The 13,696-nt window shown below is 41.4% G+C and overlaps 1 protein-coding gene across 1 annotated transcript in view; it reads right to left on the bottom strand.

Annotated features, from left to right (window-relative positions):
* PTPRC (protein tyrosine phosphatase receptor type C) overlaps nucleotides 1-9,142 on the bottom strand; it is a 118,216-nt gene extending 109,074 nt beyond the window's left edge. Inside the window, exon 1 of the mRNA XM_064664477.1 lies at nucleotides 8,782-9,142. Coding sequence (XP_064520547.1) covers nucleotides 8,782-8,878 — 97 coding nt within the window. The 5' untranslated portion in view covers nucleotides 8,879-9,142. The remainder of the gene's footprint in view (nucleotides 1-8,781) is intronic.
* Between the last annotated feature and the right edge of the window lie 4,554 nt (nucleotides 9,143-13,696).

Below are 13,696 nucleotides of genomic sequence, written 5' to 3'. Positions count from 1 at the left end.
CACGTGAAGCGCAGAAATTTTGCCAACAGAAGAGAGCATTCAATCAACAGTTTCAACCAGGGCACAGAAGTGAAAACTCTGACGTTTAAGATTTAGAGAGGAAAGCAGCACAACAGTAAAAAGATGAGCTTACCTTGCATTGCATGGAGTCATCTTGTCTCAGGTCCAAGGAGGAGATGCTGTAAATTTTTGCCACCTCAGACTCTGCACGTCTGGTTGTTGCAAAGTGATTTTTCTTCCTGGCCATTTCTTACTATTTTCCCAGCCTGCCTAGCAGACACAACTCAGGAATTACCAATACCTCAGCAGTGACACAATTGATTAAGCATGAGCAATACCAGCTTGGGTTTTGCATTCAGTCAGAGCTCTGTAATGGCAGCACAAGGGGCCTCGCTTGTTGAGCAAGAAGGGCTTTATGTCACTCGTCCCTAGAGCAAGGCACAAGTGAGCCTGACGGAGAAGGCAGCAAACATACTGTCAGAAGCCATATTCGAAGGGAAAAGACAGAACAATGGAGATTAAATGACAGGACAGAATCAAGGAATTAAATCATCCCTGAGGCTCAGATATTCCAGGCTTCCCCACGACACCTGCTAGAGGCACAGGGGAAGACCTGGAGCAAATCCCTGCTGAGGTCTTGCCGTCTGTACCAACACTCTGATGGAAAACCTGCAAAATTGCTTGTGGCTCTTCTAAAAATCATGGGCCATACAACCTTGTGTTCAGCTGCACGCTCACTTTTCAGCTGGTTTCCAATCTGAAAACTGGACTGGAAAACAACAGTAAGATTGCTTCAAATACAACTCTTTTTTTGCTCTTTCTCTCTGTTCAGAAGCATAATTCCTGCCGAGCCTCCTGCTGTACTAGTGTAGTTCGCTTCCAAGTGGTTTTATAAGAAAGGAAAATAATTGTTTGCTATAAATTGAAAGAGGTTATGTAGGCCACTTATGCACTTCTGGCTTGGTACTAGCACCATTCTCCAGAGGGACAGGAGGGATCCTGAACCTACACCTGCCCTTTCAACAGCGTGACCAAACCACCCTAGCAGGGTACTCTGCACCTGAGCATCTTTTCCTCTGGATGTTCTTCCAGCTTAAATGGACCAGTAAAAGACTTTTTGGCTGGGAAGACGGTAATGAGAGATTTAGGATTGTAATCTGAGAGACAGAACCTCAGTTCCAGCCCTAGTGCCAGGGAAGAGCTAAGTTTTCAACAGACAATGAAAAAGCTGTGGGGAAAAGGGAAAATGAAAGGGACCGGCTCTGTCTGTAGCAGCCTGATAGACACCCCATCCTCCCAGGCCAACATGAAAACACTTTTGCTTCATACATGAAGACAAACCCCTGGTCTGAGTCAGATGGAAAATTTAAACGTTGATATTGTCTTTCCCAGAATTGTGCTGGGAACAGTTTATATACCTGTGCAAGAGTGAACAGCAACATTTCAAAGTCCTGGTAAATAAGCTCAAGATACAAGTACAGCAACTTACTCCTTCACTATATTGAATAAGAAACACTTACTTCTGGGGAGCAATGCTTCAGACTGGCTGTAGATTTGTGAAGTTCCTTGTTCCTTTTGATGCAGTAATACATGGGGATGATGGACACTGCTCACTTCATAGCTCTGTATGCCTCTTCCTGTTGGTGTGCAGCCACCACCACCCTGCCTTTGCGCATCATCCCTCAGGTTGGTACAAGATCAGAAATCCTGTATCTGCTCTCAGCTGTCAGAGACACTGCAATTTTAATCTTTAATTTTTACGTAGCTTTTCCATCTCTTGCCTGTAAAGTGGGAGTGACAATAGTAATTACTTAACACCAGAAAATTGACTGTATTCATAGGCAGATTCTCTGTGCCCTGTTTTCCAAAGAGCTTCAGATGCTAATCCATTCAGGCATGAACCCATTCCCCTCTTTCTCCTTGCTATTTATTTAGATTCAAAACATCAAGGCAGGAAAGTCTGCAAACAATCAGCACAGTCCTGTTGCCAGTGTCCCATTGCCAAGCCTCTGAGCTTGCAAGGAAGTTCCTCCATACTGATGCTCTTGATGTTTACAGGGCTGTGCCCCTGTAGCAGCTTGGGTTTTGTGTGATATCAAGGACTGGGGGAATCTTAATTAAAACCTGGGGTCTCTAATCCCCACCAGTATGAGACATAATCCTCAACTGGTGCCAAAGTGTCTGTAGGCCATTCTCAATGTCTACATCCAACCAGCCTCTTCTGCCTGCTTTTAACAGTTACAAAACAGGAGCCATCACCTGTTTGGTAGTCAGTCTGAAACACAGCTGCTGTGGCTGTTGCTGTGCTCTGCTCAAACAAAAGAAGGGACTTGATGTTACACAATTCAATAGCAAGGAGAAAGTGTGCAGCAGCACCATTAACAAATTTACACCATGCATTCACACTTCTTCTCAATATGGGACTGTTTCCCATTTACTTTTTCCTGACCAAACAGGTTTTCTATGCAATTTTCTCCCAGTTTCAAGTTGGATACAATCTTTGTAAAACTATCTGCTTAAAAGGAGAGAATCAACCTCTTGGCAAGGCTTTGGAAAGTTAACATCGTTTGCATCACGGTGTATTAGTAGGATATCATGGGGTATTTTGTTTAGCCAGAAAGGCAATGTTTAGGCTAGTGACCAAAACACATCTTTGAGATACCCAGTGTGCACATATCTCTGCACGGTCTGCTGCTTCCCATGGGGGATCCTTGAGGCTGGCACACCCCTGCTGCCACCCCTGCACCTCAGCACAAGGGGACGTGTCTTTAGCACCAGCCTATGGTTTCCACAACCGCTGATATTTCCAGTTTTCCTGTAGCTGCAGCTGGTTGTTGTCTAGACAGCTTCTACAATATTAGAGAGTAGCAATGACTGATCTCAAGCCTGAAGCAGTATTTTCACTGCAAGCACTGTTGTTCAGCCCTTAGAAGCAGAGGTAAGTAATTCAGAGAGAATTTTATCTGACAAATGTGTGGTATGTGTGAATTTTCATTAATATTTCACAGGAAGAAAACAAAGCCAAATTAATGAGATATGTATTACAATTTAGCCACTATCTCTGCTGATAAGCAACCTCACCAAACCCACAACTCTCTTCAGTTCACTCAGTTTAAAATTATCAAGGATATTTCTATGTGAACAGCTTTTTGCTCACCAGACCTGTTCTCAAGAGCTTACTTACATATTTTGGTTTATAGCAAAAGTATCAAAAAGTTTTCTTTTAAGTTCTCTGTCTCACATTCCCTACTCTGAAACAGACAATCCCTCCAGGGCCCTTCTCAGACCATGCTCCCCTTCACTGCTGCAGCTGCCCTTGCTTTACTGGACCTCCCCTTGCAGGGCTGCACAAGGCACAGGAGAAAGGAAGTCAGCTGGCAGCAAATACAGTGATAGCTGCAACCCACCAGCCACAGAAGATGATGGAAACAAATCCCACCAGCCTCAACAGGCTTCTATCTGCTAGTAATAGAAAAGCAATCATCAGAGGGTACCTGGCCTGTGGAGAAGCCAGAGGTCTGAAGTAAAATTGTAGGAGCTGTCCTACAGGTTAGTACCAACTTGAGAGGCCCAGACAGCTTCCAACTATGCAACCACTAAGCTGTGGACAATCTGCCTAGATTCTGCGTTTCATTGCAAAGAAGCACCTAACTCCTCAAATGTAATATTGAGCTAATGTAAACATTAATCTAGAAAATATATAGCTGTAAAACAGCAATTTGAACTCAGATTTCAGAAGCAAGTAGAAAGTATTATACTAACAAAGTGCACTTTATGACATAGTCCACACCTAGTTTTAGACACCTCAGAGACCCTTAATGGTTTGGGGCTTTTTTCTTAGTTGGGGGTTGTTTTCTGGGTTTGGTAATATTTCATTTACAGGAAGGTTGAATACTGTATGCCAATATATGCACTTGTACCATATTTCTTTAAATATGTACCAGGAAATGCCATACTCATGAACTGCTCTGTAATGTAATCCTTCAGACTGGAGCAATTCATAAGATCCCAAGAATAAAAAAAGCTTTTTCAGCAGGTATAGTTAATCAGGAAGTGAGTACATGCCACATTAGAATCCCTGCAGGGTTTCTAGTTCTCAACCAGAGCATGGCCAGATTGTTGTTTTGCTGGGAAAGCTGTCACAGGACAGACATCCTCATCAGAGCTCCATTTCCACATTCTCTGGGGTTTGGAGCAGAAGCTTTGCCATCTCCGTTCTGAGACCTTCATTGGTTGTAAACCAGCATGGACTTGAAGGAAAATTCTCAGCCCTACAGTCCAAAAAGTTCACAGTGTAAGAAGCAATTCACACTAAGGATAAACTGTGAAATGCATTCTTAAAAGTGTTTTATTATCATTTTTTCTTCGAGTCTGGTGCTGGAGGTGGATATATTTCTTTGACACAAAGCCCTTTGTCCCACTATCAGTGTAAGAGCTCCAGGGACAAAACTGCAAATTGGTTTCCAAGTCTATTTTAGGAATGATTTAACAATCAGAAGAGGAAACGTGATATTCAAATCAAATGGCTAAATTTTTCAGTATTAAAGGTGCTGGGGTGAGCTCTGCTCTAATAGCACAGAATGAAGAACAAAATGCAAATATTCTAGTGCAGAGCAGCTGTGCATGGGCCAGTGCTCTCTGAAGTCATGCATTTCTACCTGCTGACTTTGGTAGGGGATAGGGGATAAGGCTGTAGGGGAGCCCCTAGGGGACAGAAAATCTGGGGGCTGGGGCTTGCATCCCTCTCCTGGCACAGCATAGCAGTCGATGGTGAGGAGCTCTCTCGCTGCAGCATGCAACCCACAGTACACCACAATAAAGCCCAACAGCCTCCAGCAAATCATCCACCAGGGAACACTTATACCCTCCCATGAACACCCCAAGAAGCAGTAGTTTGAGGGACACAACAGCTTCTCACTGCTGGAGCAGACCCAATTAGAACAGGATAACGAATTACATCAGGCTGGCACATAAGGCAATAACCCTCCCAGCACAGAGTTACATGCCTCTCTGGAGCCTGGCAGGTGTCAGCAGGATGTGGCCTGTACGGACATTCTCATTTCAAACTCTTTCCAAAAACTCCACTGAAAAGAGAATACAAATATACATGAAAGTAAACCTAGGTTTGTTTACAATTAGCAGAGAAAGGTTTCTTAGTGTTCATAGTAAGCTTTTTTTTGATTGGTATGGTTACTTAGTGCTCACTTGCAAAAGCAGAAGGCTTTTTAGCATTTTGCCAGAGAAATAAAACAAATGTTATCAGGCGATAACAGCATAACTCAACTGCCCCAAAGAGAATGGAGCAACACTAATTTACATGAGCAAAGGACCCAGCCTCCAGCATCCTCTGTGTATTCATATTAAATGGACACACTGCAACCTTTTGTCTGGTATAAAAAGTTCTGAAAAAATCGCTGCAGGTTCAAAACCAGCTGTGCCTTTGTACTGGCTTTTCCTGTAGAGCACATTGTACGCATTTTAGTGGCCTGATTCACAAAACAAGGCACCCAACCATACACTGCACAGCAGGTCTGAAATCTAGCTACTGTGCTGCTTTAAGTGTATCTGCATATACCATTGCTCAAAAATTTAATTCTTGGTATTATTGGCACTGGGGTCAAGTTGGTGCTCTGAAACATGTCCACTTATGGGAAATGGATACTACTCATCTAAGGGTTTGTCAACATAGGGGAGATTTACTGAGGCAATTATACTGCTGTAACTGAGCAGTGACCCGCTGCAGTCACACTGATGCAACTCCCTAGTACTGAAGTACTTATTTGCAGTTCATGTTAAATTGCTTTGAATGCAATTATATTACACTGACATAATCATAAGAGCAAATATCCCTTTGCAGACAACTTTAAGGAGCGAAAGGCTTTTCTGCACTGGAAAAAATTACGCAGTAACAACCTATGTATCATCAGATTTTTTTCTTTCCCTGATTATCCATGTCTCTGTTAACAGTCTACATGTCAGGTAGCTTGGGCTAACAGACTGGGCATGGGTTTAAGACACTGAGTATCTCATCTCTGGTTTTCACATGCTGAGTGGCAGCAGGTAAGTCACCTGTGCTTTTTGCCTTTGGGTTTGTTAGTAGCACCAATATTTTTTCTGGCAAGTCAATAGAGGAAAAAATGCCAATTTAGTAGTCACTATCTAATTTTGCCAATTCAAATACTTTTTCTTAACACTAATTAAAATAAACCAAGACATCTATTGTTCCAGCGTTCCATGTCACAACATTCCCCACACAAATATGCCTCCTCTGTTCAATGCATCTGGTGCTGACAGTTACAAATGATTTGCACATTTAGAAATTATTTGAGCTCAAAACTGAGGTCCTCTGTGTGAATCTGATGTAACTCTCCAGAGACAGGTGAGGAAGAGCAAAGACACATTTGAATACTGTTCCTCTTAAGTCACAGAGGAAGAAGTTCTTTGTTTCACCATGGCATTATACCTGTAGTGCTGCAGAGATGCATGTGGTGACTGCCCAGATCTCCAAAACCAGGTCTTACTACACTATCTTGCCCTGCTAGATGAATGGGATTCTCAGTAAGTCCACCATCTGATTTAGATGACCTTAAAGTCTATTTGTTGATAGGTCAGTGTTGGTCTAGTCTCAAAAACCACTCAAAAAGCCTCACCACGACCCAGGAGCGGTGCTGTGTCACTACTCCAGAGCATGATGGGCCACTGCAGAAACAGCAGCACCTCCCAGCCAGGCACTGGGTCACAGGAGCCCATGGACCTCTGGAGACTCCGACACAGCATCTCCCTGATTCCTTTGTCAGCCTCTGCCACGGCTCCCTATTCCCAGTAAAGGCTTTATGTGGTCTCCATAGGCACCAGTCTATGCTATAACTAGGGGGCTTTCAAAATTAAGGGATCAATAATGTCACATATTTGAGGGCTAGATGCCTGGACTGTCAAAATGACTTCAGGCTTCCTTTGGGGTAGCTAAGTCAGAGCATCCTTTTCTGAGATTGATTTTCTTTGTTTGCTTAACTGACAGGTGGGAGCTAGGGGCAATCTTCCTTCTTATTTTCAGGGGCCTGCCAGCACACAGGGATGTGGGCACAGCTGCCAGATACTCCAGCAGCTTCCCAGTCACAGTGAGAAGCAGCGAAGCCAGCACCCCTGCCTCTCCACAGCATCATGAGGCATGCCAGGTAGGGAGTTCCACAGTGGGGACTGGTCAGCCTGACATCAGAACTGGGGGAACCACACCATGCTGCAAAATGCCCTGTCACGAGCTCGGCTGCCCTGTGCCCCTCACATCGTGTCTGGACCCTGAGCGATGCCCTAACTTGAATATACACTGCACCCTGCCCATGTTTCACAGGGGTCCTGGCATGCATGAAGCATTTCAGAGACAAAGAGTCACAAGCAACATGAAGGCTAAACAGGTAACAGCTTGACACGCATGACAGAAAGACAGTACCCCCTTCAAACCCAACCTGCAAATAAGTGAAAAAAGCCAGTGCTCCCAAGGCAACAGTCCGAGATGATTCAGATTAAAAGCCAGTGATGTGCCATTATACTCCTGAGTACACCTTGGGATATACATTTTCCCCCTTGTATTGTTGAATAGCAAAGTGTAAATCGTGTGAAAAGGTACGTGTGTCCTTCTCCATCCAGCTGCCACAGGCCACAGTTAGCAGGCTAGAAGAGATGATGTATCCTGTGAAAGGCCTGTGAGAAAAAAACATGGTGAATGTGCCAGCACATCCCAATAGGAAGAATGGAGCAAGGCAAGAACATGCTGGCACCCAGTCCTTAAGGTCAGTGAGGAACATGAAAATATCAACCTCTTTTTTTTTTCCTCATAACATGGAAAATGTCCATCCATACTGTTCTTCACAAAGCAGCAAAATGAAAAAAACTGGGAACATCTCACACAGGAACAGTTTTGGATAAATAAACACAAAGGTGGGGATACATAAAGATAACACCTGCATGCTACCTATCCAACAGTCTTGCACACCAAAATGTCTGCATGAAGTCCTAGACTCACTGAGATTCAGAGTCAGTTTTACCCACTGAGAATAGGTAGGGTCTTACATTTAAGAGAAAAGGGTTTTCAAGTCACCAGTGAGGGTAACACCTGGAAACTTTCTGCATTATCACATATTTGCTTTTTAACACGAAAGTATCCTGAAATGCTTAAGTTAGCATCTCTGAAATAGTCACAGCTTAGTAAAGTGAAGCTGTCATATGCTGCAGATATTTGCTTTACACAGTCAAATGATCAATTCATGATCTTGCATGTCCTAAAATGTGCACACAGTTATCTGATATATTTTAACAGAAGAAATCCAATTTCATCTATGTGGACAATGCTCTCAGGCACATGGTGTGATTCTTGGGGCGGGAGTTGTATTTCGATAATCCTTGTTGGTCCCTTCCAACTCACGATATGCTGATTCTATGATTCTATTAGCTGAATGAAACATTTTAAAAACAGTATTCATTATTCTCAAAGCATCTAAATGTAGGAGTCATGTAAGTGTTGCATCACAATCTAAAGACCAAGGTAACCATATGACTTCATACTTCTGAATGTTTAGTTTAGCAAATATGAACAATCTCAAACATTTAACTCTCTGAAGGCATGGAAAATAGTTTGAGACATTAAGTTGTAAGATGGAAAAAGACAAAGAGATTGCACAAGCAAAGAGATCACAAAGACATGTTAGATCAGCATGACATGGCTACATCACTTCTGCAGTACTTTAAAGAAAAGTATTAGATCTTCAAGAGATGCTGATTATTTACCTTCAGAGAAAAAACAAGCCCATCTGAAGGTGTCAGACAACCAGCCTGCCCTTGTGATAGAGGTCTCAGGTTTCACTTCCACTGCACCAGGAGACATTCAGCTTCACCTCAGCAAACCCCTAAAAAATCTTGTAAGAACTATGATGGAAGGTGCATTATTCCAGGACAAATGGACATCACGGCACTGGGAGTCAAATAAATATCTGGAAAAGAGTCATCAACCACAGCGTGAAGACTAGTTTCCTTCAGGATTTTTCTTCAGCTTGTTTTCAGTTTGGTGCTTCCTTAATTTTCAATCTCTTGCTTGGAAACCCAGCACTGAGTGGGGAGCAGTGTGGGTCATCCTGGGCAGCATCTCGAGCTCCACCGCTACGAGCGGCTGCTCCAGGCAACAAGAAAAGGAAGAGATGAAGGGCATTGTGCACTTTTTAGGCGTAGGTTGTCAGCGAAGTTGCTACGGATGACACTTTTTTGGTACGGGCACTCGTTTCTAGGAAACACTTTGGTAAACAACTTTGAAGTCAAAATGAAAAATTACAGCCTGAGTGCTTTTTTCGCTTTTATCCACCGTACCTTCATGACTGTACTAGTCCATTTAAATGGCAAAGCAGTGCTGAATGCAAACAGCCTCCTTCTGCAGGCTGTCTCCACAGTTCAATTACCAGTGCTTTAACAGTGCTAATTAGCATTCCTCAGAGCTAGATCTCTTTGAGTGACAGGTAACCATGGAGAGTCACAATCCTGTAGGTGATCAGCAAGAGTCTGACTTTTCTTTTTAATTAAAAATTAGAAATGCCTAAAACAAAAATAATAATTCACTGATTTATGCTATTATCCCAGGGTTGCCAAGCTGGTGAGAATAACATTAGTGTTGCAAAAATGAAACAATTTTTAAATGAATAGACTAGGGCGACAGAAAGGAGAGCAGGTTTATTATCTGTAACAAGAGAATGTACTCGTAATGATGGTACAAAATAGTAGACACTTCTCCAGAGAGTTGGCATGGAGACCAAAAATAGGACACTCTCCTGAATGTTAGATGGGATTGCCACAATTTATTTTAGATTTTAACATGATAGATAGATAGATAGATAGATAGATAGATAGATAAATACTAAGTCTGTTGCACAAATAGGAATTTCACAGGGATATCATTTCAGTAAAATTTAACCATGAGGTATATTGAGAGATAATATTGCATCTGGCCCAAGTGAGAGCCAAGACTGGGAATTGAATCAGCCGGATAATCAATTAGTGCAAATTGTTTTCAAACGTAACTATGCCATTTCCCGCCAGCTAATGATCCAGTTCTCTTTCCAGAAAAGGACTCCAGCAGTCAAAAATCCAGAGTTGTACTTCTGAAAACTGCAGTGGGTCTAAATCAGCAGTGTTGACCCAACCTAAGCTGAAGGTCAACAAATAATAAGGAAAATTTTTAAGGTGAACTTGCCAAAAATAGGAGGATGGATATATGCATATTTGTAATTACAAAATATTTTCGAAGATCAAGTCATCTCAACTCAGCAAACTCTTTAATTGGAGATGCTAATGGAAATAATTGCATGTAGACAATAAAAGGAAACAGATGATTGAGCAAAAATTATTCTAATAACCAACAATCATAATGCAGAATTCTAACCATTGCTCACAGGCAAAATCATGGCTGTTAATTGTGAAGCATCTATTCAACATGGGTTTTTTGAACCTTCCCCGTATGATTTCTTTCCTATATGCAAAACACTCCCCAAAACTCCATGGTTAAATCAATACGGTTCTTTTTGATATAGAGATATTTACATCTTTAAAGTAAATGAGAGTAAAATTTAACTCTATATGGGAAGAAAGAAACTAAAGGTAACTGCATCCCTATCAAAATTTCTGTTGGACTGCCTAGTACTATTTCAAATTAAAATTAGAATGTCAACCAAAAAGTTAATTTCTACAAGTACAGGGAGCAACACTTTCCTAAAAACACAAGTAGCTTTCCAAGATAGCTTTCCAACTTACCAATTATAAATTTATAGTAGGCACTAGTAAAATAAATACCCAATTTTCAGCTCATTTATTTAATATTTTAAGCTTACCAATGAATAACAAAAATGTCTATCTATAGCTGTCAAGACATGTAAACAGCCAGGACTAATCACAGTTTTACCGAAGTTGATAATACAGTCAAATAAAGAAAGAAGAAAAAAAAAAAAGATGAAACAGGTCTCTGAGTGTAATGTTATCTTTTAAGTTTTTTGTGTATTTACAATAATATTGTTCACTGACGGAATTTTAACTCCACTGAATGCTCTGAACTTTTTCTTTTGTAAGGACAAGTTTTAAAAGCAAACAAATCCGAGAACTGGCTTTGTGCCGTCAAGAGACTTAAGCAGTACCCAACCCTGCAGGTTCTTACCCAAAGAGCAGATCTCAGCAGACCCGGCAGCACAGATCTGACTCAGCCTCAGCCAATCCCGATGACTCCCAGTAAATTCAGTTTGACTCCTTACTAGTTATCCACACACACGTGAACATCTCCAAATATTTTAGGTCCTGTAATCTTCTTCTTACTCTGATATTTCAAGGATATAATAAATCAAGTTTTATAACAAAGCCTAACTTCAGTCTGCTTATGTATCCATGTAGAACAGTTCATTCGAATGCTGCAAACTTCAGTCACCAGCATTGACAGAAAATTCTTAATAAAAGGCAACTAATTGGTGGAAAATAACTCTCAGAATAAAGGCAGCCTGCTCTGGAGACCACGTTCATCAGTTGTTTTTAAAAGCTGTTCTGCTTTCCTTGCAATCCAAGGGGAGCAAGCAAGGGGAGAGAGACAGCTTATGCAGGAACGAGGGAGGAAAATAAACCCACCACTCTGTCTGGCCACAAGTGCTTTTATCCTTGCTCTTGGAAAGCAACTCTCTCTCTTATATGCGAAACTATCACCTACTTAAACGGAAAGTAGATTTGGGCAACTTCAAAAATCACAAAGATTCCTGTCAGTAAGTTCCAAACTTAAAGAGGTAACAGAAATAATCATCATCTCAAACGCTGAAGAATTTAAAAAAAAAAATAATGTGTTTGGTTCAGGGTTTAATTAAAAACATTGAAAATTAAACCTTCTGTAATATTTCTATTTTGTTTAACCATTTATATGCTGCTTGCTTCACTTGTCTAAATAATCACATCCTGGCAAGTTTAGGGTTTCAAAGATTAATTATCCTACCCAAATCATTTGCCTCAAGAACACTTTCCCTTCATACTGGTAAATTCATAAGCTATCAACATGCTTATTTCCTACTAGTAGGCTATAACCCAGTCCCTGCAGCACCAAATACCATTTGAAATATGAAACAAGCTCTCTGCTAGCTCTTAGCTGAGGGATGAAGTTCACTGACAAAGGAAGCTGCTTAATTCCCCTCCAAAATGGCTATCAGAAATTCTTAGCTACACCTCTCAATATCACAGCCTCCATGCCTTGCCCAGTGGCTGTGAAGCTGGAAGGGCTGCTAGCTGGAATCTCTTGGGTTTTTTTGCAAGATCTTTAACAAAATCTCCATTGCCCTCATCCTTCCCCCCAAAAAAATCAATGCAAGCAATCAGACTGCCTTCAGTAGAATTTGTGCCAAGACTTAAATGTGCTTCTGTTACTGATTCTGTGATTGATTCTGGTGGATATTTTGGTATTTGTAAATATTTATAAAACTTCAGAATTTTTTTAAAAGCTATTATTTCTCCTTTTCCCTGACAGAAACCCTCTGGCTATGAAAATTGACTGGCATTTTTCTGAAACCATACTCTGCTTCTCTTCTTTCAACTCTTGCCTCAGATATCTTACAAACAAAAAGAACCTCAACCCAGTCCAGTCTTCCCATTAACCGTCTAGGTAGGTATCATAGGGCAATATCAACAATATTTTCTTTTTTTTTTAAGGGGTCCATAACTGTTCACCAACCTTTGACTGTGGAAATACCTCCCCAAAGCAAGAGCCTTTACAGGTGATGATTCAACACACTGTCTCTGTCCCTGCTGTGATAACCTCATCGTGCTTTCATGATTTCTTTACACTTTGAAATGTTTACAATTTGATACAATCCAATTTCTGAATAACATTACTGGGAGTACATAAATCTGCTGTTTAGAAGTCCCTCTGGATGAGGGAATAATTCTATAGCTGAAAATACTTCCTTCAAGATAAGAAACAAAACATACCGAAAATATTAAATTATTAAAGTGAAAAAATTGCTTTCCTGAAAAATAGAATGCAATTCTATAATTTGTGGTTTTTTGCTACAAAGTCAACCCTGACCTGAGCTCTGTCCCCCTCCTCGGGGTTAAGGCTTACCCTGGGAGCTGGGCCCTGCTGCAAGCCCTCAAAAGTCCCTGAGCCACAGAGCAGGGGTGTCATCTTCTCCTAATCTAAATTACACTCAACTGTATTTCTGTCAGCTTTGGAAGAGCCCTCAGGAGTGTTCTGCAGCCTGAGCTCAGAAGCAGGTACACTGCCAGTGGTCAACAATGAATCCACCTTGCTCCTGACTCTAGCACAGCCTGAGAGGTCAAAAGTTGAGTGTGGCACTCACTGCTATTTTTTTTCCCCTATTATATTTTTTTGTTAGGTCTGTTTTGGGATCATTTTACAAAGGTGGCACATGCAGGAATATTGTTGTTTTCAGGTGGCTAAGCTTTGCTTAAATACACATGACACGAGGAAAGAGAAGATGTAAGTCAGACATTCAAGAAGACAACTCTTGCATCTCTCTTTTCAAGAGGCTGTTGGAAAAGCTGCTGGCAGCTGCAGAAGCCCTGCCTAGTTTGGATACTTCTTTCAGACTTGGTGTCAAAATGGAAAATTTCAGTGCTGTCCAACATAGATGCTGCATTTTGACTTTCCCAGGAACAGGATAGCAATTGGACACCAATG

Source organism: Pseudopipra pipra, chromosome 9, assembly GCF_036250125.1.
Source record: "Pseudopipra pipra isolate bDixPip1 chromosome 9, bDixPip1.hap1, whole genome shotgun sequence".
Classification (NCBI taxonomy): Eukaryota; Metazoa; Chordata; class Aves; order Passeriformes; family Pipridae; genus Pseudopipra; species Pseudopipra pipra.
Note: the sequence above shows the minus strand (reverse complement) of the source record. Positions and strands in the feature narration are given on the sequence as shown.